At 35.8% G+C, this 24,011-nt stretch overlaps 1 protein-coding gene and 1 pseudogene across 1 annotated transcript in view; one reads left to right on the forward strand and one right to left on the reverse strand.

Annotated features, from left to right (window-relative positions):
• Nucleotides 1–24,011, reverse strand: part of KDM5A (lysine demethylase 5A) — a 134,685-nt gene that overhangs the window by 71,345 nt on the left and 39,329 nt on the right. The window contains exons 9-14 of the mRNA XM_024567526.4: nt 22,950–23,069; nt 22,112–22,270; nt 14,296–14,477; nt 4,513–4,675; nt 3,320–3,439; nt 638–832 (exon numbers count right to left, since the gene is read on the reverse strand). Coding sequence (XP_024423294.1) covers nt 638–832; nt 3,320–3,439; nt 4,513–4,675; nt 14,296–14,477; nt 22,112–22,270; nt 22,950–23,069 — 939 coding nt within the window. The remainder of the gene's footprint in view (nt 1–637; nt 833–3,319; nt 3,440–4,512; nt 4,676–14,295; nt 14,478–22,111; nt 22,271–22,949; nt 23,070–24,011) is intronic.
• On the forward strand, nt 5,224–5,361 carry LOC112316379 (U2 spliceosomal RNA; annotated as a pseudogene).

Consider the following 24,011-nt stretch of genomic DNA (forward strand, 5'->3'; position numbering starts at 1 on the left):
TCTAAGTAGAGAAAGCAGGCTGTGCAAGAGCAGAAGGGAGCATGTCACAAATCCAGTGAGACTAGCTATAAAAGGAGGGTCAGGGAGATTGGGCCAGATGAGGATAAAGACAGATTTTTCTCACATAGTTCCCATTTCAATGTGATAAATGTTTAGCTTATTCTAAGCATTCAAAATCCCAACCCTTGGTGATTCAGTTCTTTTAGTCATTAAATTACTTAGAAGAAGGGGAAATAATAGATTAATTTACAAGTTACAGTTCTGGTGATTGACAGTCTGTAGTCCCCAGAAATGTAACTTTCATTCTATTAGAAAGCTCAGAGAGAAAAGATTTGAACTTTCTTGTTTAAAGAAATAATACTGTATGTAAGAGATTTTTAAAACATAAATATATACCTAAGAAAGTCTATCTGAGGACTCCATTTTTAAAAACCTAGAGATGATGACATCAAGATTCTTAAAACACTTTCAACTTGAAGAAACCAAAATGACAAGTATAAAAATATGAAACATTTTCCAAACTAGTGATATTTGTGTTCAACTTCTAAAGATCAAAAATGAAATGAATTTGTATAGGTTCAATTTTTTATATTCCATAAGCAGTATTAAATACAGGAAATGTGCTCAGCAAACTCACCATTTGCACCACAGCCTCCCTTAATCGTGTCTCTTCTTCAGTCATCAGAGTCAATTCTTTGCACACCATGGCAGCCAGCCCCACATCTAAGCATTCTGGATCCGCTGCCATTTTGAAAATGAGTTCCTCGTGTGAAAAGACACAATGGCGCCGCAGCCGGCGGTAATGATTGACACACTGACGTCCAATGGGCAACTGAAAACAAGACAAGATTCTCAAATTAAATTACTTGCTTGTAACATATTCCAGAACAGAACCACTGTTTACCCTCCAGAGCCTCCCTTTTATCATAAAGAAGACAGAGTAACAAACTCCACTTGAATATAAGAAGTAACTGTAAATATTAAACCTTTATGGCCCAGCAGTAATTTTGATTCCCATAATTTTGAGCTTCTAAACTTCTGGCATAAGCTGCTGCTTTTCTACTCATTACGTACATCAAGAAGTATGAGTTTCTTTATATATGTATATAAGTGAGGAAGCAAACTTTTAGACCAGGCTAACATAAAACTGCCAATATAGGAAAAAAAGAGAAAAGGGTTTTAAAGGGTTAGGTGGACATATTCAGCATTGGAGTTTCCACAGAACAAAAAGCACAGTTGTTGTTAAGTATCAAAAAAAAAAAAAAAAAAGGAAGGGAGGGAGGGAGAGAGGTAAAAAAGGAAGACAGCACTATTTAAGCGACCCATATTGACTGACTATTGATTTTTTTAATGAGGACCAATGCAAAAGATGATTTAGATTCTGGCATCTAGGAATTCTTTTAAAAACAACCAGTCTGGTCTACAGAAAATTCAAGATGAAAGCGTAAGATTACATACTTTATTTTCCTTAAGTGAGATAAATCACTAATTACTCTTCATAAATCACAGATATACTATGTAAGATGAATTCTAAAAATTTATTTAATCATCAAGCTTTAGTTTACACCAAATAATAATACTAGCTATCAAATACACATATATACACATACATTCTCTCTCAACTTCTTCCCTACACTCTAGCTGAAAAACTTGGGTAGCTAAAAGGAGTTTTTGTTTGTATTTGAAAACTGTAATATAAAATAGAAAAAATTAAAAAATGAACATTTAAGAACCATCTAGAATTCACCTCCATTTTCAGAAAAAAATCACAAGAATCACCGTTCAAGAGTACAAGACTATTTCTGAATCAAGCGGTATTTTCACACTCTTCCAAAGAAACAAACTTTTCCAAGAAAAAATATATATATTGAGCTTATGATTAGCAAATATTTGTCTATTAATGATATACAACTTTCACTTCTTAATTCTTACATATTTACTCTTCAAACATTTTTTTATATAGCTTTAATACAAGGGCAAGAGAAGAGAAAAACAAAACTGGGATTTGCAGTTCTTAAATACTACAATATGTAAGAAGCCACATAAAAGTTGATTTATTTAATTTGTGGCTTATAAAAATTAGTAGCGTCACTTTATTCCAGATATAAAGTTGCTATATATAACTTTTCATTTATATCACTACCTTCTTCTAAAGAGTATTATCAAGAGCTTTTACATACATTATCTCACTTGTCTGAGGTTATTTCATTAATCAGTACCTCTATATACCAGGTAATAAAACCTATACCCAGGGAAATTTAAAAAGCTGCCCAAGGTCAAATATCAGTAACAGCAAATTAAAGGCAGAAACAATCTCTAACTCATCTCTGAATCATCTCCATTTCCCACCCCATACCTAACCAAGCAAGAAATAAATCATAAACAATAAAAGTTAGCTCAATTTTTTAAATAGAGCTCAAACTCAGGGCAAAGTACTAAGTTTGGTCTTGCTCTTGCTGCTTTTTAAGTCCAGTAAGAAAGAAGTTTAAAATTACTATATCAAATAAGATTGTTCACTGTATCATTTCATTCATTAACCAAGCAAACAAAAAATAGTTAATCATGAAATTTAATAAATTAAGATGCCCAAATAAAACATAAGATCTAATATTAATTACTAAAGGCTATTCCCCAAATGTTGAGAGGTGACAGAAACATCACTAAAGGAAAAAGTCAAAGAGTGTATTATATATTTGCAGTCTTTCCCAAACCAATATGACATGATTATAAGTGAGTATTTTTTGATAATTAGCTCAAACAAAAGCAAAATAGCAATCACTGGCATTACCATTTACACAGAAGTACAGCCTGTAGAGATTTTACTATTACAGTTACTCTTTAAATTTTTTAAAAGGGGAATATAGAAAACATAAAATGGAAGGGAGAATAAAAATCACCAAATTGTCCATCAAAAAAAAATAATATAGGGATATTTTAAAATAAAAGCACAGAGCTAGATATTTGAAAATATGGTAGAATGAATTCTTATTGAAAAGATCTAGTCATCTCTGTAAAATCCAAAGGTACTCAGAGAAAGCAAAAACTAGAAGAAACATATTCTCTCAGAAGATTCAGAAAATATGGACTATTTAAAATTCAAACAGAATGGGGCAAATAAAGGATAAAAAGTGAAGAACCACAACATCTTCCAAATAAAAACCATAATGGGAACTCTAACTGAACTTTGTAAATTACTACAGCCACTCCAGTCTCTACTGAAATATTCATGAACCCTCCCCAGCTAAGGAAATATGGCAACTAAGATGCACTTTCCAGGGATGTTAGTAGACGTACAACAGCTACTTGCTATAGAACAGACCCAGTCAGCAGTACAGAAGTTCACAGCTTCAGCGAAGTTGTAGCCCTGATTAAATCCAGAATGATAGGCACGGGGAAACGTCACAACAAACTCGCCAGCACACTGATTGGTCCTGTACACCTAAGTGTAAATTCAAAACAGTGATACAAAACAAGATAAAAACACAAAAAAGAGGGTGACAGATTTGATCAGTCAGTTTCAGAAGCATTTTCTAAAATTGAAAATAATAAAGCATTAACCTACACACATCAGAAAATAGTATCAGGTTTAAGAAGCAGCCAAAATTCTACCTTCTTGAAATAGTCACTGATAACAAGTTATAATAATTCATGACAAAAATTAGCAGCTAAAAGAAATTCTCAAAGAGAAAGTGTTACTATCTCTGAGCTACTAGTTTCCTAAGTTGATAGAATTTTTACAGTTAAAAGAATTTAATTCCTTTTATTCTTGTATTGTAAAGGAAGGAACTTCCTCCTGTTGAATAATTTTTTAGAAACACACTAATTGATTAGTTTATATGTATTATGGAGAAATCCCTGAAATCAGTTTTCCTAAAGCTCATTTTTTTTTAATAATACTATGTATCTTTTGAAAAGTCCTATATTCTGGTATAAATTCACTCTATAAAGACAAGGAACACTCCCACTAATCTAGTCTCATTAAGATTATGATGAGTATCTGACTGTATGTAACAAATACCAAATTTATACTTTATCAGGTGTTAGTAGCTTACATTTAATAATCATTTTCAAAACTAAGTTGAAAAGTAGAAAAGATATTCATGTACATTTACTTCATCATCTCATGTGGAAAAAAAGCTGTGAAATCTTTATAAAAAATATGTATGATTTCCAAAAGAATGAACATTAGTTATTAGAACTACCACTTAAAATACTTTTGTTAAATAGGGATAATAAAGAACATAAGATTTTTGTTAAAACCAAGATATAATGGTTTACTGAAAGCAAAAGGTTATTTTCATAGATATCTACACATAAACTACAATTCATACTTTAAAACATCCCTTTCTTAATCAAATAGATATCCCCTCAGAGCATAAATTCTAATTTACCTAGAAGATGACATGATCTTTTACTTCCAGTTATAAAATAAAGCATTTCTTGTGACTATCTAATCAAAAGCTAAAATAACTTTAAATTTAAAATACTGAAAGGAGACACAAAAAGACTCACAGGCACACCATGCTCCATTAGCACATTGGGGTTCATGATGGTGACTAATTGATGTAGAAGATCAGGCTGAGATTCAAATAACTCAGGGGCCAGCTCCCTCATCACCTCTTCCAGTTGTTCTGCAGCATGAGATGGCACACCATACCATGTCTTTGGCTCCCCCCTAGCAAAAGAAATAACTGTTTAGCTAGGCAGAGCATGGTGCCAATGAGGCCAGTGTCTCTGATGCAAATCCACTAAATTATAATTAACTGTTTTGTTTCAAATGGCCACAAACTATAAGCCCTGAATCCTGGCAACCTTCTCATAAATATGCGCTATTGTTTGTAATAGATATATACTTACCAATATTAAAAAAGCAATTCAAAACACATGAACTCCTTAAAGTTCATCAGTAAGTAATATCATCAAATAGGAAAGAAACTACATGAAAAGTGCACAGTGTTCCAAAGGATAATGACATACTTACTTGATTCACAGGTTCACCAAACATTCTTATTAACCCCAAAATGATCAAGGTAAAAGTCAATGCTCTCTAGAATATCTTTACATAATTTCACTGAGCTCAATTTTACAATACAAAAAAAGCCAAGGCTAGAAATCGTTGAAACCTTGAATAGAGTTCTATCTATAAATCTTAAGGACCAAAAACTTGGTACCATTAATGTACTAGACTATAGTGCACTAGAGTTCATTTATAATGCCAAGGTGATCGCTTCTCGGCCTTTCAGCTAAGATCAAGTGTAGTATCTGTTCTTATCAGTATAATGCCAAGGTGTACTCCTAGGAAATTGATTTAATTACTCATGTTTTTTATAGAATACCTCCATTTCTTAATCCTAACCCAATTCTAGAAATTACTGTGATGATGAAAATGTTCTTCTTACATAGGAGCTCCAAGCCAGGTAGCTGTTTAAGTGTTTGTGATATTCAAAAAAAACTACCCATAGGACCAGCAGATGTGGACATGTCATTTATTATTTACATTACAAGGGAGTGCACCAATGGCAGTGGACTGGTAGAGAGACTGCGTTCTGCCTCTAGCCTTGGTGTTACTTACAGGGTTAGGGAGGGAGTAGCGTGTGAAAATTCTACTTTTGTGATAAACACAGTAGTCTTAAGACACACAGGCTTTGGGGGGCTGAGACATCCAGGTACAGACTGTTTTTTTCATTCCTTAAGGCTACCGCACCTGTTCTCTGAGGTTGTAGAGGGGCCATGCCCTGAGTTGTCCCATGCTCTATTCCAACACTGTTTTTTTAACTTCATAATTTTTGTGTTAGTTTTTCCAGACAGGGAGTCCCTGGTTGATGAGAGTATTAGCATATTATATTTATATGCTGTTGGGAACCGCCCTGCCTGGTTTCAGAGACTGTAACCCCCCATGGCTAAGGCTGAGTGAGAGACCTTGAGACCCTAAGCCACTAAGGAGACAAAGCTTATCTCCCTGGCAGGAGCACTACCTCTGCCCACTTTACTTCACCCTGCCTGGCCCCCAGTACATGACTGGTTAGCCAATGACCGGTAAGATTCCTCAAAGGAGGGATAACCTAAGACAGGCACGGTCACAAGGGGGCCCTCAGGGAAGGACTTGGGGGGATATGGAGAAAGGGGGTGACGGACCCTCAGCCCTCAGCTTTTACATGGCCTGAGGCCTCATTCTATCTGCAAGTCTCCTAATCTCTTGGCTGCCCAGCTCAACCTAAGCCTGAAACAATGCTGGAGGTAGGTGCAGTCCTGTCCTGGAAAGGGCAGGTTCCCTGGGGCGATCAAGCCTAAGAAAGAATGCATAAAATCCCGTGAATCCTGCTTTGATAATAACCTCAATTTAAGTGATAAGGGTCGAGGCATGAAATGAGTTTTGTTTCCCCAAAGTTTTATTGTCCTTTAGCTATCTCGTCCTGACTTGAAATAAGCCCTGAGTTCTCTGAATGTTATCTATTTGATTATTACTGCTTGACAATGATTGATGAGCTTTCCATCTACACCCTATATTCCTATGCAAATTAAGCCAATAAAAGCCTGTCAAGGTTTGGGCACTCCCCCCTTGAGAGTGGCCTTGCCATCCCTTTTCCTCTACAGGACTCAGTAGTCTGTGTGAATTTGTCTCGTCTCAGCCACAACGCCACGGACACTGTTTGCTGATGACCGTGTCAATATGCCATAAATATAGTGAGGCTATATATACCCCAAGAGGAGGAGAAAAAGGCAAGTCAAGAATCTCAAGGAAGACACGACTTTTGTCTTATTCACCCAGACAACCTCCATGATTTTGACAGAGAAACCAGGTCCCTGCCTATGTAGGATATGGAAGGGTTTTCGTTTTTGTTTTGGGGGTTGTTGTTGGGTTTTTTTTGCCTGAATAAGGGAAACAAGGGGATAGGGCTTGAGACTGGAAAAGCAGCTGTTACCTGATTTTTCTAAAGTAGGGATAGGCTGGAATTCCCAAAGTATTATTATCTTGATATGGAATTGTGGTATTTAATTCGATTATTTAGTCTTGATAAGAAGTGTATTTAGTTAAACCACTGAGTGATGCAGATGGGCTTTTAAAGTGAGATGAATACTGTGTAAACAAGTAATCAGGTATGAAAATATAAAGAACACAAAGGTTAATGAACATAGTAAATTACAAACCAGTTTCTGAATTTGTAAGTATCAGATGGGAAGACTTCCAAATGCAAGGCTTTTCTGAAATTAAATTAAGTAGTGACAATTTCATAGATTATCTTTATCTGTAGTTTACATGTTTCTGGAAAGAAAACTAGAAAAATTCAGGATCCAGTTTAATTTATAGAGGAAAAATAAAATTTTATAGACTATTTTTTATGAGTATAATTTTTATAATTGTATGTAACAGATTTTATTGAAACATAATTTTTATTTTTATTAAAGAATCAAATTAAGGTTAATTTATTTCCTGTATGAAGTCCAGTTTTAGTTTTGCCTGATTATTTATATACACATAATAGGAACAGTAATTGATTACACAGAAACTTTAAAAATTTTTTTGTTGGAATGTTATACAAAGTTGTCATCAGACTTTGTCTGCAATATTTATAGATATGGGTGAGCTTTTCAAGTTTTGGGGGTTCACAAAATGTTTTGAGGGTTTTTTGGTTTTTGTTTTGCATTTCCCAGGGAAGTAATTTTTTTCTTTACCTGGAAAGACTGTCATGATTCTTTTGAAAAGCAAGGTACCAGGCCATTTTTTTAAGGGGCTTTCACTAGTTTTCAGAGTTAGTCTTAATTTTTTAATATTTTTGGTGACATTCAGAGCCCAGACATTTTTTTGATCATGACATTCCAGACAAAGACTTGGTTAATGAAACCATAATTGGAAACTGGCTTTATGTGTCCTTTTACAAATACATCAGATTTTGATTGGATTTATATAAATAAACATGTCACCTTGGCTGGTGTGGCTCAGTGGATTGAGCACCAGCCTGCAAATCGAAGGGTCACTGGTTCAATTCCCTGCCAGGGTACACACCTGGGTTACGGGCCAGGTCCCCGGTAGGGGTTGTGCGAGAGTCAACCACACACTGATGTTTCTCTCCCTCCCTTCCCCTCTCTCTAAAAATAAATAAATAAATAAATATTCTTAAAAAAAAAAAAAAAAAAAAACACTGTCATGGAAAGAGTATTTATTTATTAAGAGTTTCTAAATTTCAAAGGGATCAGGGATGGAGAAAAATATAAATGTTTTAATATTGTTTATGAAACTATAGTTTATCAAGTTGTTTTAGGGAAATAAGGTTTTCTTATGTCTGAAAAACATAAGATTAAAAATTAGTAATATTTTTAACAAAAAGTTGTAAGTCACAATTATTTTTAATTTATTATGTCCTGTAATTAATTTTTGTCTATCCTGATTATATGCAAGCACATCTATAAATTCAGTCATTTTACAGAGTTTTAGCAATTTTTATTCAGTTTAAAGGTATGATTCAAAAATCCATTTTCAGACATACAAAATTCAAAACAAGTCTGAGTCCTCTCCATGCACTCTTCCAAAGACATAATATATTGTTGTAAATCTATTATAGTAAAACAATGACTGTTTATAAATGACAAACCTTAAACAATGTATTATAGATTTGATAATGTAATTGACAGGACTTCTCCTCAACATGGAGGCATAGGTAGACACACTTTGCGTCCTCCTGCAAACACAGGAAGAATTACGACCAGATCTCAAAACAAATAACATCCAGAACCACCAGAAAATTGACCTGTGTGGAAGTCTGACAACCAAGGACTTAAAGAAGCTACATTCATTCAGACAGACAGGAAGGGCGAAGTCAGGGGACAGGGCAGACAGGTGGTATGGCATAGAGAGGCAACTGTGCCGCCAGTGGAACAGCCAGTCCCACATTCACTTGTGATGGATAAAAATCAGGAGGGATAACTTGGGAACGAATGATCCCAGCCCCAGGCCAGACCATGCAGTCCAGGGTTCCAGCACTGGGAAGAAAAACCTCTGGCTGTAAAAACCAGCAGGGGCTGAGGCAACAGAAAGAAACTGCTGCATTTTCACAGCTTAAAGAGCATGTACAGGCTTAGAACATTTGCAAACCCAAGCACAACAGCTGGAAGGGCACCAATAGCCTACGGAAGGTGGGTGAGGTGATTGGAAGCAGGGCAAGTATCCAGCAGGCCTCCAGAAGCCAAGCACTGCAACTGTCCTCTCTTCAAGCCTCCCACCGACCCCACTCAGAGCCACAAAGTGGTGAAGTGGGTTGTCCTGCCCTGGTAATTACCTAAGGTTCCACTCCACACAATTTACAGGTACCTTTTCTACATAGACTATGCTACTAAGACAGGGAATAAAAGCAGCTCTTCCTAAACACAGAAACAAACACAGGGAGGCTGCCAAATCGAGGAGGCAAAGAAATATGGCCCAAATGAAAGAACACAACAAAACCCCAGAAAAAGAACTAAATGAAATGGAGATAGCCAACCTATCAGAGGCAGAGTTCAAAACACTGGCAATCAGGATGCTCAGAGAACCCACGAGTAAGGCCACAAAATAAAGGAAGAAATGAAGGATACTCTAAGTGAAATAAAGTAAAATATACAGGGAACCAACAGCGAAGGGAAAGAAGCTGGGATCAAATCAATGTTTTGGAACGTAAGGAAGAAATAAACATTCAACCAGAACAGAAAGAAGAAACAAAAATTCAAAAAATCAAGGAGAGGCTTAAGGAAACTCTGGGACAACTTTAAATGTACCAACATTAGAATCGTAGGGGTTCCAGAAGGAGAAGAGGAAGAGCAAGAAATTGAAAACTTATTTGATAAAATAATTAATGAAAACTCCCCTATTTTGGTGAAGGAAATAGACATATAAGTCCAGGAAGCACAGATAGCCCCAAACAAGATGGACCCAAAGAGGACCGCACCAGGACACATTGTAAATAATATGCCAGAAGTTAAAGATAAAGAGAGAATCCCAAAAGCAGCAAGAAAAAAGCAGAGTAACTTACAAAGGCGGTCCCATAAGACTGTCAGCTGATTTCTCGTAAGAAACCTTCCAGGCAAGAAGGGGGTGGAAAGAAGTACTCAAAATGACAAAAAGCAAGGGCCTACATCCAAAATTACTCTATCCAGCAAACCTGTCATTTAGAATGGAAAGGCAGATAAAGTGCTTCCCAGATAAGGTCAAGTAAAAGGAGTTCATCACTACCACACCCTTATTATATGAAATGTTAAAGGTACTTATTTAAGAAAAAAATCAAAACTATGAACATTAAAATAACAACAAACTCACAACTATGAACTGAATGCAAAAACCAAAAACAAACTAAGCAAAGCAGGACAGGAACAAAATCATAGATATGGAGATCATTTGGAGGTTATCAGCAGGAAGGGGGAAGGGAGAGAATGGGGGAAAAGGTACAGTGATTAAGAAGTACAAATTGGTAGGTATAAAATAGACAGGGGGATATTAAAAACAGTATAGGAAATGGAAAAGCCAAAGAAATTATATGCATAACCCATGGACATGAACTAAGGGGGCAGATTGCTGGAAGGAAGAGGGGGTACCAGGCAGAAGAGGGCAAAGGGAGAAAAATTGGGACAACCCTAATAGTGTAATCAATGAAATATACAAAAATAAAATAAAATTTTAGCTTTTTGAATAATTTTTAAAAATTAAAACCATATCCTAGAAATAAAATAATGTAATTGACAAAGGAATTTGTTTTTATGTATATTTTAAGATAAAAATTAAAATACAGATGAAAATGTTAGAATTTGTCATTTCTAGAATATCTGTTTTAATAAAATGTATATATAAATAGAATATATTTATTTTTTGACAGTTTTTATGTACTTTAAGTATATTAAATAGGCCTGATTAGTTTAAAAACTTTTATTTTACAGAAAAGGGAGAATAATTATTGAGGTGTTCCAGGGGCCCAATGGAACAATTTAAAGTCATTTCTCAGCTAGAAAGTATTTTAAAATTTGAACTTTGGGAACAGTGCCAATAAACTTAAAAGAATATGTAACAAACTTTTTGTAAAGTAACACTTTTTTATGGTAATATTAGAAGACATTAAACTTAAAATAGGTTTTTATATCAAATAATTTGTCCAAAGCACAGGATTTTGTTTAATTTATATGTTTATTTTTTTTTAGGCCAATAAAATATTATATCCTATTTATATCATTTGGAGGCAGAAAACATATTACATGTAATATACAAGGTCTGTCCAGAAAAAGTTCAGCCATTATTAATATAAGGAGAATGGTTTGCACTAACTACACTGATGAACCAGGCAGCCAAAGAGAATGGACTAGAATGCCCACATGTGAACGATGACAATTTCACTGTACTAATCAGTGGGGATGGTAGACACCATTGAGTGAGCATGTGTACTATGTGGCTGTCACATTCAAAATGACTGAGCAAGTAGAACAATGAATCTGCATCAAATTTTGTGTTAAGCTTGAACATTTCTCCACAGAAATTATTTGGATGATTCAGAAGGCCGCTGCTATAGGCAACTGGTAACCGGCAGCTTCATCACAACACACCCATTCATGCATCACATTCCCTGCATACTTTTTTAGTGAAACATCAAATCACCCAGGTGACTCAGCCCCCCTACAGCCCAGATTTGGTACCCTGCAACTTCTGGCTTTTCCCAAAACTAAAATCACCTTTGAAAGACCATCAATGAGATTCAGCAAAACACAATGGGGCAGCTGACAGTGATTGGGAGAACTGTGTGAGGTCCCAAGGTGCCTACTTTGAAGCAGACTAAGGCATCATTTTCCTATGTACAATGTTTCTGGTATCTTTTTCAATAAATGTCTCTATTTTTTCATATTACATGGCTGGATACCTCTGGACAGACTTCATATACACAAATATGTATTATATAAAGACCACACACATGAAGACTAAACACATGAAGATTATATACATTATGTGAATTACCAGTTTTTGTAAAGAAAGTACACCATTTTTTTACTTTTATGTAATTTTTCTGTAATTTTTTTAGACCCTCTTAGTTTGCCTCTTTTAACTCATTCAGAAATTAGAACATTTTAAATTTATTTTTAAAAATATAGTGTATATTGAACAATAAAAATTTAAAAAATAGTGTATAGTATATTTATAATTAAAATATTTTTATTATTGTAAAAATTATGTATTTTAAAAACTTAATTAGAACTTAATTTTTAGTGACAACTAAAAGTAGTATTCTTTAAGATTGACAAATATAGGAATTCATTTTATAATTTTCATAAAGTTATTTTTTTATTGGCAAATACATTTATATTTTTATTTTTGGTGATTACTGCATTCCTTTAGTGTGCTCAAAAGTCTGTTGTTTTATTATTTAGTGTTCTTTACAACTTTTACAAAGCTGAAGAAGAGGCAGGGGAGAGATCAGCCTTGGGCTTATTCCCGTGATTGCAGCTCCTGGGCCTCCAGAAAGAGAATTTACAGTGTTTAAAAGACTTTTTTTTTTTTTCCCCCTGAGTTTTATTGTCTGAGAGGGGAGTGAGATTTTTACCGTGTTTAAACCATCAATTTTAACAGTTTGAGTGAAATTTTTATGATGTAACAACATGATAGACTGCACACAAGAGATTTTATCTCATTTATCAGACCTCTGGCAAAAATTCAAGATCGTGACCACACCATTCCTTTCAAAACAGAAACAAGAACAATATCTAAAACAAAGGCAAAGTTTCAAGGAGAGACTGAGACTAGCCTTAGAATTTTATTTCCTCATTTTTCTTCTCAAGTTAAGCTCACCCTCTAACTGCCATACTTTCTCTTCAGACACCAGATGCTTAGCAGTGCACTTGCACAGTGTATGTAGTACAGGCCAGCCCAATGCTACTAGTGCAGTGCATGGTTTTTTTTCTTTTCCCAGTGGCAGCATTCTGCCTTTAAAAGTCCTACACAACCTGTGAGAGTGTTTGGATGTCCCTCCAATAATGAGGGTACCAGCAATCGAACAGGCTTGTCACCTCCATACCACAATGAACCACTGGACCACTCCAGGGTTCTCCTCAATGACTTCTCCATGGACTACCTCTGGATTAGCCCAGGCAACCACCCCAGGATTACCCCTGGTGACCTCCACCACTCAGCATATTGGCACTCTCAGTCAACTCAACAGGTGTACTTTCTGGAACATCATGTTCATGAAGCCAACTGTAATGCAGAAGGTCCTAACCAGGAAGCTGTTTTAGTGTTTTGTGATATTCCAGAAAAAACCCACCAGAGGACCAGGTGTTGTGGACATATAGTTTATTGTTTACATTATAGGGGAGTACACCAATGGTGGCAGATTGGTGTGACAGAGACCGCACCCCACCTCCAGCCTTGGAGTTACTTATGGCGTTAGGGATGGAGTAGCTTGTGAAAATTCTACACTTTGGTGATAAACACAGGAGTCTTGAGACACACAGGCCTTGAGAGGGCTGGGATATCCAAATATAGACTGTTTTTTTCATTTCTTATGATTGCTGGACAGGCAGCCACCTGTTCTGAGGTCATGCAGGGGCCATGTCCTGAGTTACCCTACATTTCTATCTGTACTGGCCAATCCAGGAGCCCGTAGTTACATGTGACTATAAAGCACTTGAAATGTGGTTAGTGTGATTGATGAAATAAATTTTTAATTTTCCTTAATCTTAACTAATTTAAATAGCCACATGTGGCTAGAGGATTATCACATTACACAGCAAGTGACCAGGCAGAGAATGAAAATCACCAGTTCTCCACTGCACAGTGTGATCTGCGTAACAGTTTTCAAACAGAGGGACATGTATCTTTTAGTTAGGATCACAATACTGGCCAAGGTACTAGGTAAGCTGTGGGTGAGATACAAATAAATGCAGCAAAAGAATTTACTGGTAGTGAATATACACATAACTTAGGTATTTTTAGGGAAAATGTCATTTAAAAAGTAAAATCATTTGAAAATTTCAAATACAGAAAGTTTTGTCAGATCTTAAACAGAAGGTTTAAAGTATATAAACTTTAAACATCCTTCCTGGCATATCAAAAGATAAGCCAAAGTATTATCATTTGGTCTAGAACTCTAAGCTCTGGGCATGCACATACTTTAAAAAGGAAGGTGTCTTGAAATATTATATCCTTACACCATTACAATTTTCTCCTTAATATATTATTCTACTTTTGGATAGGAAACACTTTTAAATTCAGCTCTCCCTAATATATCACCTAATATTATTAAACTTTTTAAAATGTTGCTGTATTTGTATGCTGTTAACAAAGATTGTACATACCAGTGCAAGTAATTGATGGAATAACTCCAGTGATCTTCAATGTGCCAGCAAAAAGAAGAGAAACACATTCCCACATAGAGCCATGGTACTTTCATACCAGAGATGTCTACATTAATATGTGCAAGAACAGACTGCTCTAGGACAGGCATGTTATTCAAATTCCAGCCAGAAAGTGCATATTCCTATAAAGAAAAAAAAAAAGTGAATGAGAGATCAGAAATGACCAGTGCCCAAAAGAAATCTCAAGGGAGTCTTTAAAAAAAGAAGTAAAAATTTTATATTTATAGTAAGCTAGTGCATAGAAATTGTGTTCTTTTCGATACCTCAATATTTAATCCTATCTTTTTATTTAGGTAGTATTTAGATTTCCCATTAATTATTTCAGGTATCTCTGGTTTATTCTGAAGAATATGAACAAGGCTTTTTACTACTCCCCCTAGCTTACCACTAAAATAGTGTGAGATTCATTTTAATAGGCCACCATTACAGTTCTGCTTTATCCCCAGTAGCATAACTTCCCAAAATGTCTATCACTATACTTTTAGAATGGTGATAATGAGGACATAGTAAAATACATAATCCTGAATTTGTGGCAACACTAAAGACTGAGATGATGCAGAAAAGTCAGTACCACCAATCCCCTCATTACAAACTCATCTAGAAATATTAGATAAATTATAATAACAAAAACATTTGTTTCACAGGTAGACTCAAAGAGAAAATGATTCCCAGTTTCCAGAAACAAAGAAAGGAAGAAAAGCCAGAATGAAAGCAGTTATCTGAGTTTTCACAGAGGTTTCTAACTAAATATAAGCACTGGACACTGAATACCAAACACCCACCCCTAAAGCCATATGAGATAGAGACTTAAAAGTTCTTATCCTTGTAAAGAGCATTTCTCCAAGTGGGGTCTAGGAAGTCCAAGACTATTTCAGGGGATCTGCAAAGTCAAACTATTTTCTTAATAATACTAAGATGTTATTTGCCTTTTTCACTATCATTCTTACAGAAGCGTAGTGTGAATTTTCCAAAGGATGTGTGATATGTGAAATCACAACAACTGAATATAGGAGACATAACAGAATCCAACTGCCTTCCATTGGAAGGTTGATAACTGTTGAACCTGGATGGCAGGTACTGATGGAGGAAGGTTAAGTGTATTATTATGTTTATTTTTATACACTTGAGACTTTCTATAATACAGGGTTTAAAAATAAAACCCTCAACATACGAGGGTTTGACACAATGATAAAGCTGAAGAGTGAATCTGTAAAATAGACATATTTGAGGATATCACCCATAATGCATAACAGAAATGAGAACTATAAAAGTACAATGAAGCATCACAGAGGACAGCCCTGGCTGAGTGGCTTGGAGTGTCGTCCCATACACCAAAAAAGGTTAGGTTGCAGGTTCGATCCCTGGTGTGGCCATTTCTGGAGGCAACCAATTGATCTCTCTCTCCCCACCCTACCCTCTTCCGCTCTCTCTTAAAAAATAAAAATATCCTTGAGTGAGGATTAAAAAAAAAAAAAAAAAAAGAGTCACAGAGGATAAAATAAAGTTCAACATAGTTTTAACTAGGAATTCCAATAAAAAATAATAAAGAGATATGATTCTTACCCTCCAAAGGCTTAAAAATGAAGAAGCTTGCAAAAAATACTACTCAATACATTTTTTAGTTGATTAGCTGGTTGGCTGAAAAAATAATGAATCTACTTGAAGACCTAAGTCCTATATACAAAAGTTCCAAGACAAGGCAATATATATTAAACTCCAAATACAGACAAAAGAGTAAATTCTATAGTTCTTTTGAGGACAGCAAAATAGTAGTCATCATGGGTTGGGATCATAAAGAAAAGTTCATGGAAAATGAAGAACCTGAGTGGAGCTTGAAAGGATAGATAAGATCTGAAACTAAGCGACAGAACATAGTGGTCTAGCTGATGAAGGGGCAGAGTAGAACAGTCATACTCAGTAAAACAGGAATTAAGACTAGAAAAAAAGATTGGATCGGAAATACTAAGTTTCAAACTAAAAAGCTTGAATTTAATCTTACATTCAAAAGGGAAAACAAATGCATCTTAAATATTTTAAACTTTTGATTATGGAAATTTCAATATAAACAAAAGTAGACAGATTTAGATAATGAACTCCCAGAGACCTATCAATCTTAAAATTTTAAGTGAAATAAAAACATGAGAAAGACTGCAGAGAGAAGCACTAAGCAAAAAATAATTAACACAGCAGGCCTAGGACTACTATCCCTCAAAGGCCTGCTTAAATTTGGTTGGCATCTGGAAACTCAAATGATAAATAGTTCCTTACAGTGGCTCACAGGGCCTAGACTGTACGAAGTGGTTTATGCACACTTGTTTTCCTTCCAGGAATCTGAAATCTTGGTATGTATGTTGGGCAGAGGGTGTCTATGTTACTAGCCCCCGATAAAAACCTTGAGCACTGTCTCTAATGAGCTTCCTGGTAGGCAACACTTCATTCATTGTCAATTTGATACTGAAATAACTTAAGTGCATCCTCTGTGACTCCATTGGGAGAGAACTCTTGAAAGCTTATAGCTGGTTTTCTCTGGACTTTGACCGCACATCTTTTCATCTTTTCCCTTTGTTGATTTCTTTTCTACCTGTTCACTGTAATAAACCATAGCCATGAGTCCTCCTAGAAAATCACTAAACCTGGAGATGGTCTTGGGGACTCCCAACACAAGTGGTTATTATGTAAGACCATGGCAACCATCCCAATAAGAAGTGACAGGACCAAGACAAGGAAGGTAGTAGTGGGAGCAGAAAGAGGTTAATCCTACAGAAAATAATGAAAAATGAATTGATAGGATTCAGTCAATGATTTAATATGGAACAAGGATAAGAGAAAAACAATGTTCCCAAGGTTTCAAGTTCTATGCCATCTGTATTCTTCAGAAGCTCTGTTTGTAGAACACACTGTACTCATAAGACAAATATATTAACTTCGAAAGTACTTTTCCACTATGCTGTGATACCAGAGAAGCATGCTATCAGGTACCAAAAAGCTAACCCATAAAACAAATGTATTATTCTTGTGAAAAATTAGTGGTTGTCTATTATTCTAATAGAATCACAGGCCAGTAACAAACTGATATAAAATATAAAAAGGGTAAAGATTTTATACACATTTTCTAATTAGTCCTTACAACCTTTTTGTGATAAATGGGTTCTCTCACTCCAACCTTCATCATAAAAATAGAAATGAGTTAAACATCATTGCTTAGAAAATAAATAGCAAATCTACAATCCAGTCTAGGGAAAAAAAAAAGTTGTATCACCTATCTCCTCATACTATGGGTGGTGTCTTTAAAACCCAGCATTACTACACATTCTTAAGTGAAGGTGTATGGTACAGAAGTAGAAATAGAAAAATGTACATTCGTACAAAACTCAAACATGAAGAAGAGTTAATATTTACGTCATTAATATTAGTTACTTGGGGCTGACACTTAGAATAATCTTTAAAAGCTGTGACCTTATCTCTGAGGTTAGAAGATGTAAATATCTATTTAAGAACAACTTAAAAATTCAAAACAAAAAAATTCAGAAAAACGCAAGAGCTATAAAATGAAGTCTCTTCCCAATAATTGGTAATTGCCTACCATTTGCTAATAGGAGGGTATGAAGAATCTCAGACTGATGCAATTCTTCATACTTATCTATGTACCAGGTTTAATTTCATGAATTTAACACCTATACATTCCAACACTGAACTCTTTGTATAAAAAACATCCATATATAATCTATGTTCTCCATCCACTGTAAGTATTCTTTGTCTCCCTTAGTAAAACCTAGTGTCTATTCCCAAATCAATATTATCCTAATCTAGGAGGAACCAAGATGGCGGCGTAGGTAGACACACTGCGCCTCCTCCCACAACCAGAACTGACAGAGAATCGAACAGCAAGGGGGACCAACACCAAGGAAATAGAAAATAAACATTCATCCAGACTGGTAGGAGGGGCGGAGACGGGCACCGGGGTGGAGATGACTCGCGTGGCTGTGGCGGGACTGAGACTGGCGGAGTATGGGACAAATGGCGCAGGCAGTCTGAGCACTAGCAGACCCTGCAGCCCCACATTTGCACAGATAAACCCAGAAGGCCGGACTCAGAGTGGCGGAGAGTGGGGCAGGCAGAGTGGCGGGTAGCACCCTGCAGCCCCACATTCGCCCACAGATAAACCGGAGGAACGGCGGGTAGCGAAGCAGACCGCGCAACCCAGGGCTCCAGCTCGGGGAAATAAAGCCTCAAACCTCTGATTGAAAGCGCCCGTGGGGGTTGGGGCAGCAGCAGGGGAGACTCCCAGCCTCACAGGAGAGGTTGTTGGAGAGACCCACAGGGGCCTAGAGTGTGCACAGGCCCACTTACTTGGGAACCAGCACCAGAGGGGCCCAGCTTGATTGTGGGTATCAGAGTGAAAGATTGAAATCCGGAGGAGAGTGAGGCGGGCGCCACTGCTCCCACTCGGCCCCTCCCCCATGTACAGCGTCACAGGGCAGCGACCAGCATTACCCCGCCCCGGTGAACACCTAAGGCTCCGCCCCTTAAAGTAACGGACGCGCCAAGACAAACAAACAAACAAAAAAAAATGGCCCAAATGACAGAACACTTCAAAGCTCCAGAAAAAATACAACTAAGCGAGGAAGAGATAGCTAACCTATCAGATGCACAGTTCACAGCACTGGTTATCAATATGCTCACAGACTTGGTTGAATCTGTTCGAAAAACAGATGAAAAAATGAAGCCTATGCTAAGAGAAACAAAGGAAAATGTACAGGGAACCAATAGTGATGAGAAGGAAACTGGGACTCAAATCAATGGTGTGGACCAGAAGGAAGAAACAAACATCCAACCAGAAAAGAATGAAGAAACAAGAACTTGGAAAAATGAGGAGAGGCTTAGGAACCTCCAGGACACCTTCAAACGTTCCAACATCCGAATTATAGGGGTGCCAGAAGGAGAAGAGGAAGAACAAAAAATGGAAAACTTATTTGAACAAATAATGGAGAACTTCCCCGATCTGGCAAAGGAAATAGACTTCCGGGAAGTCCAGGAAGCTCAGAGAGTCCCAAAGAAGCTGGACCCAAGGAGGAACACACCAAGGCACATCATAATTACATTACCCAAGATTAAACGCAAGGACCTACATCCAAGATTACTGTATCCAGCGAAGCTATCATTTAGAATGGAAGGGAAGATAAAGTGCTTCTCAGATAAGGTCAAGTTAAAGAAGCTCATCATCACCAAGCCCTTATTATATGAAACGTTAAAGGGAGTTACCTAAGAAAAAGAAGATCAAAAATAGGAACAGTAAAAATGACAGCAAACTCACAGTTATTAACGACCACACATAAAACAAAAACGAGAGCAAACTAGGCAAACAACTAGAACATGAGGACTGTCAATAAGGGAGGGGGAGAGGGGGATAAAGGTACAGAGAATAAGTAGCATAGATGATAGGTGGAAAATAGACAGGGGGAGGGTAAAAATAGTGTAGGAAATGTAGAAGCCAAAGAACTTATAAGTATGACCCATGGACATGAACTATGGGGGGGGGGAATGTGGGAGGGAGGGGGGTGGGCAGGATGGAGTGGAGTGGGGGGGGGAAATGGGAAAACTGTAATAGCATAATCAATAAATATATTAAAAAAATATTATCCTAATCTGATTATCCTAACCTGTGTGTTCTACCATCAAAGGAGGAAAATAAATAAATAATGCTAAAATAAAGAGAAAGCCAAAAGATACAACTTTTGATCACAAAGAAAAAAACACAAAAAAATAAAAACTGGATTCAGCACATATTAAATGCTCAGATATTTCTGAATACATGGCAAGCATAACAAAAGATGAGATGGCACCATGAAAAAACTGGGTAGGTAATGCTATAAAGAATTAAGATGGACTAGATAAGGCATGATGGGACTTAAAAAATAGGTTAAGTCATGTACAGAACCATGTTAAGTAGTATACTCCCAGTTCTTTTTTAAAAGGAATAATTTTCTATGTGTGATATATAACTGCTTGTAGAGATACAATATATTTGAAAGAATATACTAGAAGATAAAATAGAATCTGTCTCTGTCAGATTGTAAATTTGGGTAGGAGGGAAACTTTTCATTGTAAAAGACTCCCAGCAATGGCAATGTGAAAAGCTTGGGCAATTTGTCTCCACAGAAAACAAAGATAAATTTAGACAAAATTATCAAAACCACTGTAACATGGCACTAGAAATTCATCAAAGGCATAAAACAAATTGAGAAGCATTTATTCTTGAAAAACTAGTAGGCTAAATAAAGACACTGCCAGATAAGCAAAGACTGAAAGAATTCATCGCTAGCAGACCAGCACTATAAATAAAAGCAGTCCTCCAGGCCAAAAGAAAATGACCCCAAATGGTAACTTTGATTAACAGGAATGAAAGAAGAGAACGAAAAACGGTAAGTATGTGAGTAAATATGTTTTTAAAAAGTGTTTTTTTCCTCCTCTTCTCTTACTTTAAAAGAAAAGAAAGGTGGTTTAAATCAATAATTATCCCTGACCAATGTGTCTCGGTTGAATCAAACTGCAAAGCAAAAGGCTGCCGGTTCAATTCCCAGTCAGAGCACATGCCTGGGATGTGGGGTGCATGCAAGAGGCAACTGACGATGTTTCTCTCCCTCCCTCCCCCCCTCTAAAACTAAATAAATAATATCTTTTTTGTAAGAAAAGCAATAATTATATTGCTGTGTTGTATTTATACACTATGTAGATAGAATGTACAACAATGAACAAAAGGAAATGAAGAGATACTGTTTCAAAGTTGCTATATTTACAAAATTAGGTCAATATTAACATGAAGCAGATATAAGTGAAAAATGTATAGTGTCAAATAAAGCTGTTCAAAGAGAAAAAAAGCTGCATTATTCTTAGGATCACTAATTAACTCAATAATATATAGCAAAAAATACCCCAAAGGAATTAAAATGATATTACTAAACATAATCTGCTTAACATCGAAAGAAAGCCATAAAAGAGAAACAGGGAAGACAAGAGACATAGAAAATGACAAGATGGCAGACATAAATAAACCATATCAGTAATTACATTAAATGTAAATGGACAAAACACTCCTATCAAAAGGCAATGTCAGATTAGATTTAAAAAGCAAGATCCAATCGTATGCTGCCTACAAGAGAGATACTTCAGACTCCAAGATACAAGCAGCTTCAAAGTAAAAGAATGGAAAAAGATATAGCACCCAAATAGTAACCTTAAGAGAACTGAAGTGACTATACATTTCATTGTAAATCCTGCATTATGTAACTTTTTAAAAACTCTGTATAACTTTTAATAGGAGGTAAAACATTTAATCACTGCCAATTACAGAGAAAAGTAAACGTGACAAGGACAAAGGTAAAGAGAAAAAGAAATAAATGATCATCTTAATTCAACTTTATACATAGAGGTCATCTCCTATGTGGTAGGACTTTATTTCATGAATTTAGATGCAGTATTTGAAAACCTACCTGCTCAGGTTTTGAAGGAAACTAAATTACCTTTTAGATTTTCAAACAGAAAGAGCTAGGGTTAAAGTTTTACACTAGTTAAATTGGTTTTTAAATGCAAAGTTAAATAATTTTTCAAAGTACTTTGAATTTGTTTTAAAACCTAAAGATTATATTGTCCAAATCTTACATACTTAATATTTTAAATAAACATTAGTTTTCTACTATGCAAATACTAAATCGGCTTGGGGTAAGCAGAAGTTTAAATACTACTATCTGCTCTGCACCTCTTCTTCTGGAAGCATCTTTCTCCGACCATCCTTCACAGGAAATCCACTTCCAAAGTCTTTTGAGGAGATATCAGCTCCATACTCTACAATAACATCTTCTTCAATGCTGCTCACCAGCCGCCAGAATTCCTTTTCTACCAGTTCTGTGGGAACCATCTACATAAGGAAAACAAAGATTATAATTACTAATTCACTATAACGAAAACCCCCTATAACATTAATACATAGGTCGAGTGAACACAAACCCATGATAAAATAGAAAACCTTCTCCTGTCCCACAGTTAAAAAGACTGGGATCCTAGCTTTTTCCACTGAGGATGGGGAAAAGCTAAAGACAATTTAGATATCCAGAAAAATATAATGAACTTGAACTGTCTTTTTTGCAAGCTGCTTCTTAACTAAGAAAGATAAAGATGACCTAGGACATTATGAAGATAAAAGGAAACATAAAAATCAAGGCTTTATTTTAATAGCTTTGGCAAATTTTTTTGATTGGGATTTTAAAAAGCCCCTTAGAAAAGAAGCAAACTTCATTATTACAAATCACTGAACAAAAGCAGCAACTGCCACATACTTCATGCTTTTCTGTAAAGGATTTCCCATGGGGGCTAATGAACAATATAAAGATCAAAGTATATTTCTTAACAGGAAAGTACACAATGCCATATTAGAGACTGAAAGAAATAAATACAGATGCCAGGCCCCTAGTCTTTAGATTTGGTGGTCTACCAACATTTTCATGCTGTCCCTGTCTTCTACAAAATTTTAGGTAGAAAGCAAACCAAAAGCTTTGGCCTTCATACTTTCTCAGAGAGACCTAAATAGAGATACTCACATGAACTGGCATATTGAAATAATCAGACTTAAAATTATCAGCCATCTCTCCAAAGCTCTGAAGCGTATACTCTCGTACAGCCTGTTCAAATCCAAAGGCTTCTCGAGGTTTATTACATTCCTGGGAGGAAAAAATATCTAAGATGAACTCACTGAAATAGAACCAAAGTATTATAGCTCTCAGGCACTACGTTCTTTGATCATTCCCTAATGAAGCTAATCCATCAATCCTAGACAGCAAAGCAAGTATTAATTACTTGCAATATGGAATTAGGAAATAATATTCTAGAACCTTAACTGCATTTTTCAGTCTTCCAGCAGGAAGGTGGTAATAAGATACCTTTAAACTTTGGAGTTGGCATTCAGCTCTGATACCATGACAAACATCTACAGGACTACTCACTTGCAGTCAAGCCTATGGATGCCTATCATTCTCAGTATATTAGTGGATCTAGCTATGAAGAATATAAATGTTCATGGAGAAAGAAGAGATAATGGATAAAGGTGTATCCACTGGAATGCTAGAATATCTAGCTAGAAGAATGGTTTTCCCACACTATCAATTACCATGACAAATATCTTAACACAAATATTCACTTAGGGTAGAACTGCTTCTGAATCATGTAGCCTTGAGAATAGTAAGTATTCAAAACAATTCAAAGACCATAAAAGACCTCTGAATACATCTAGATACACCCAGCCAACTCCTTTCCTTCAATATCCTATCACGTTTTGTTAAAATAAGCAAGCAGACTAGGCATTTCATGACAATGACATCATTATAATTTTTCAGTAAGAATAATTTATATAATCAAATAAAAATATTAACAAACTAACAGATACCATCAATTTTTTTGGTAGCACAAAAACTGAATGCATAATTCCTAAAGAGTTTCTTTAGAGTTTCATGTCTGATTTTTACATTAATTAAAAAATAAAAATAACCTACAACCTATCTTCATTTTTATTGTTTTCCAGGAATATGAACATTTTGAGCAAAAGTCTCATTTATCTGCAACAATAAACAGAATTATCGAACCATAGTCAGAAAAAGTAACTTTGA

The sequence above is a fragment of the Desmodus rotundus genome, chromosome 3, assembly GCF_022682495.2.
Source record: "Desmodus rotundus isolate HL8 chromosome 3, HLdesRot8A.1, whole genome shotgun sequence".
Lineage (NCBI taxonomy): Eukaryota > Metazoa > Chordata > Mammalia > Chiroptera > Phyllostomidae > Desmodus > Desmodus rotundus.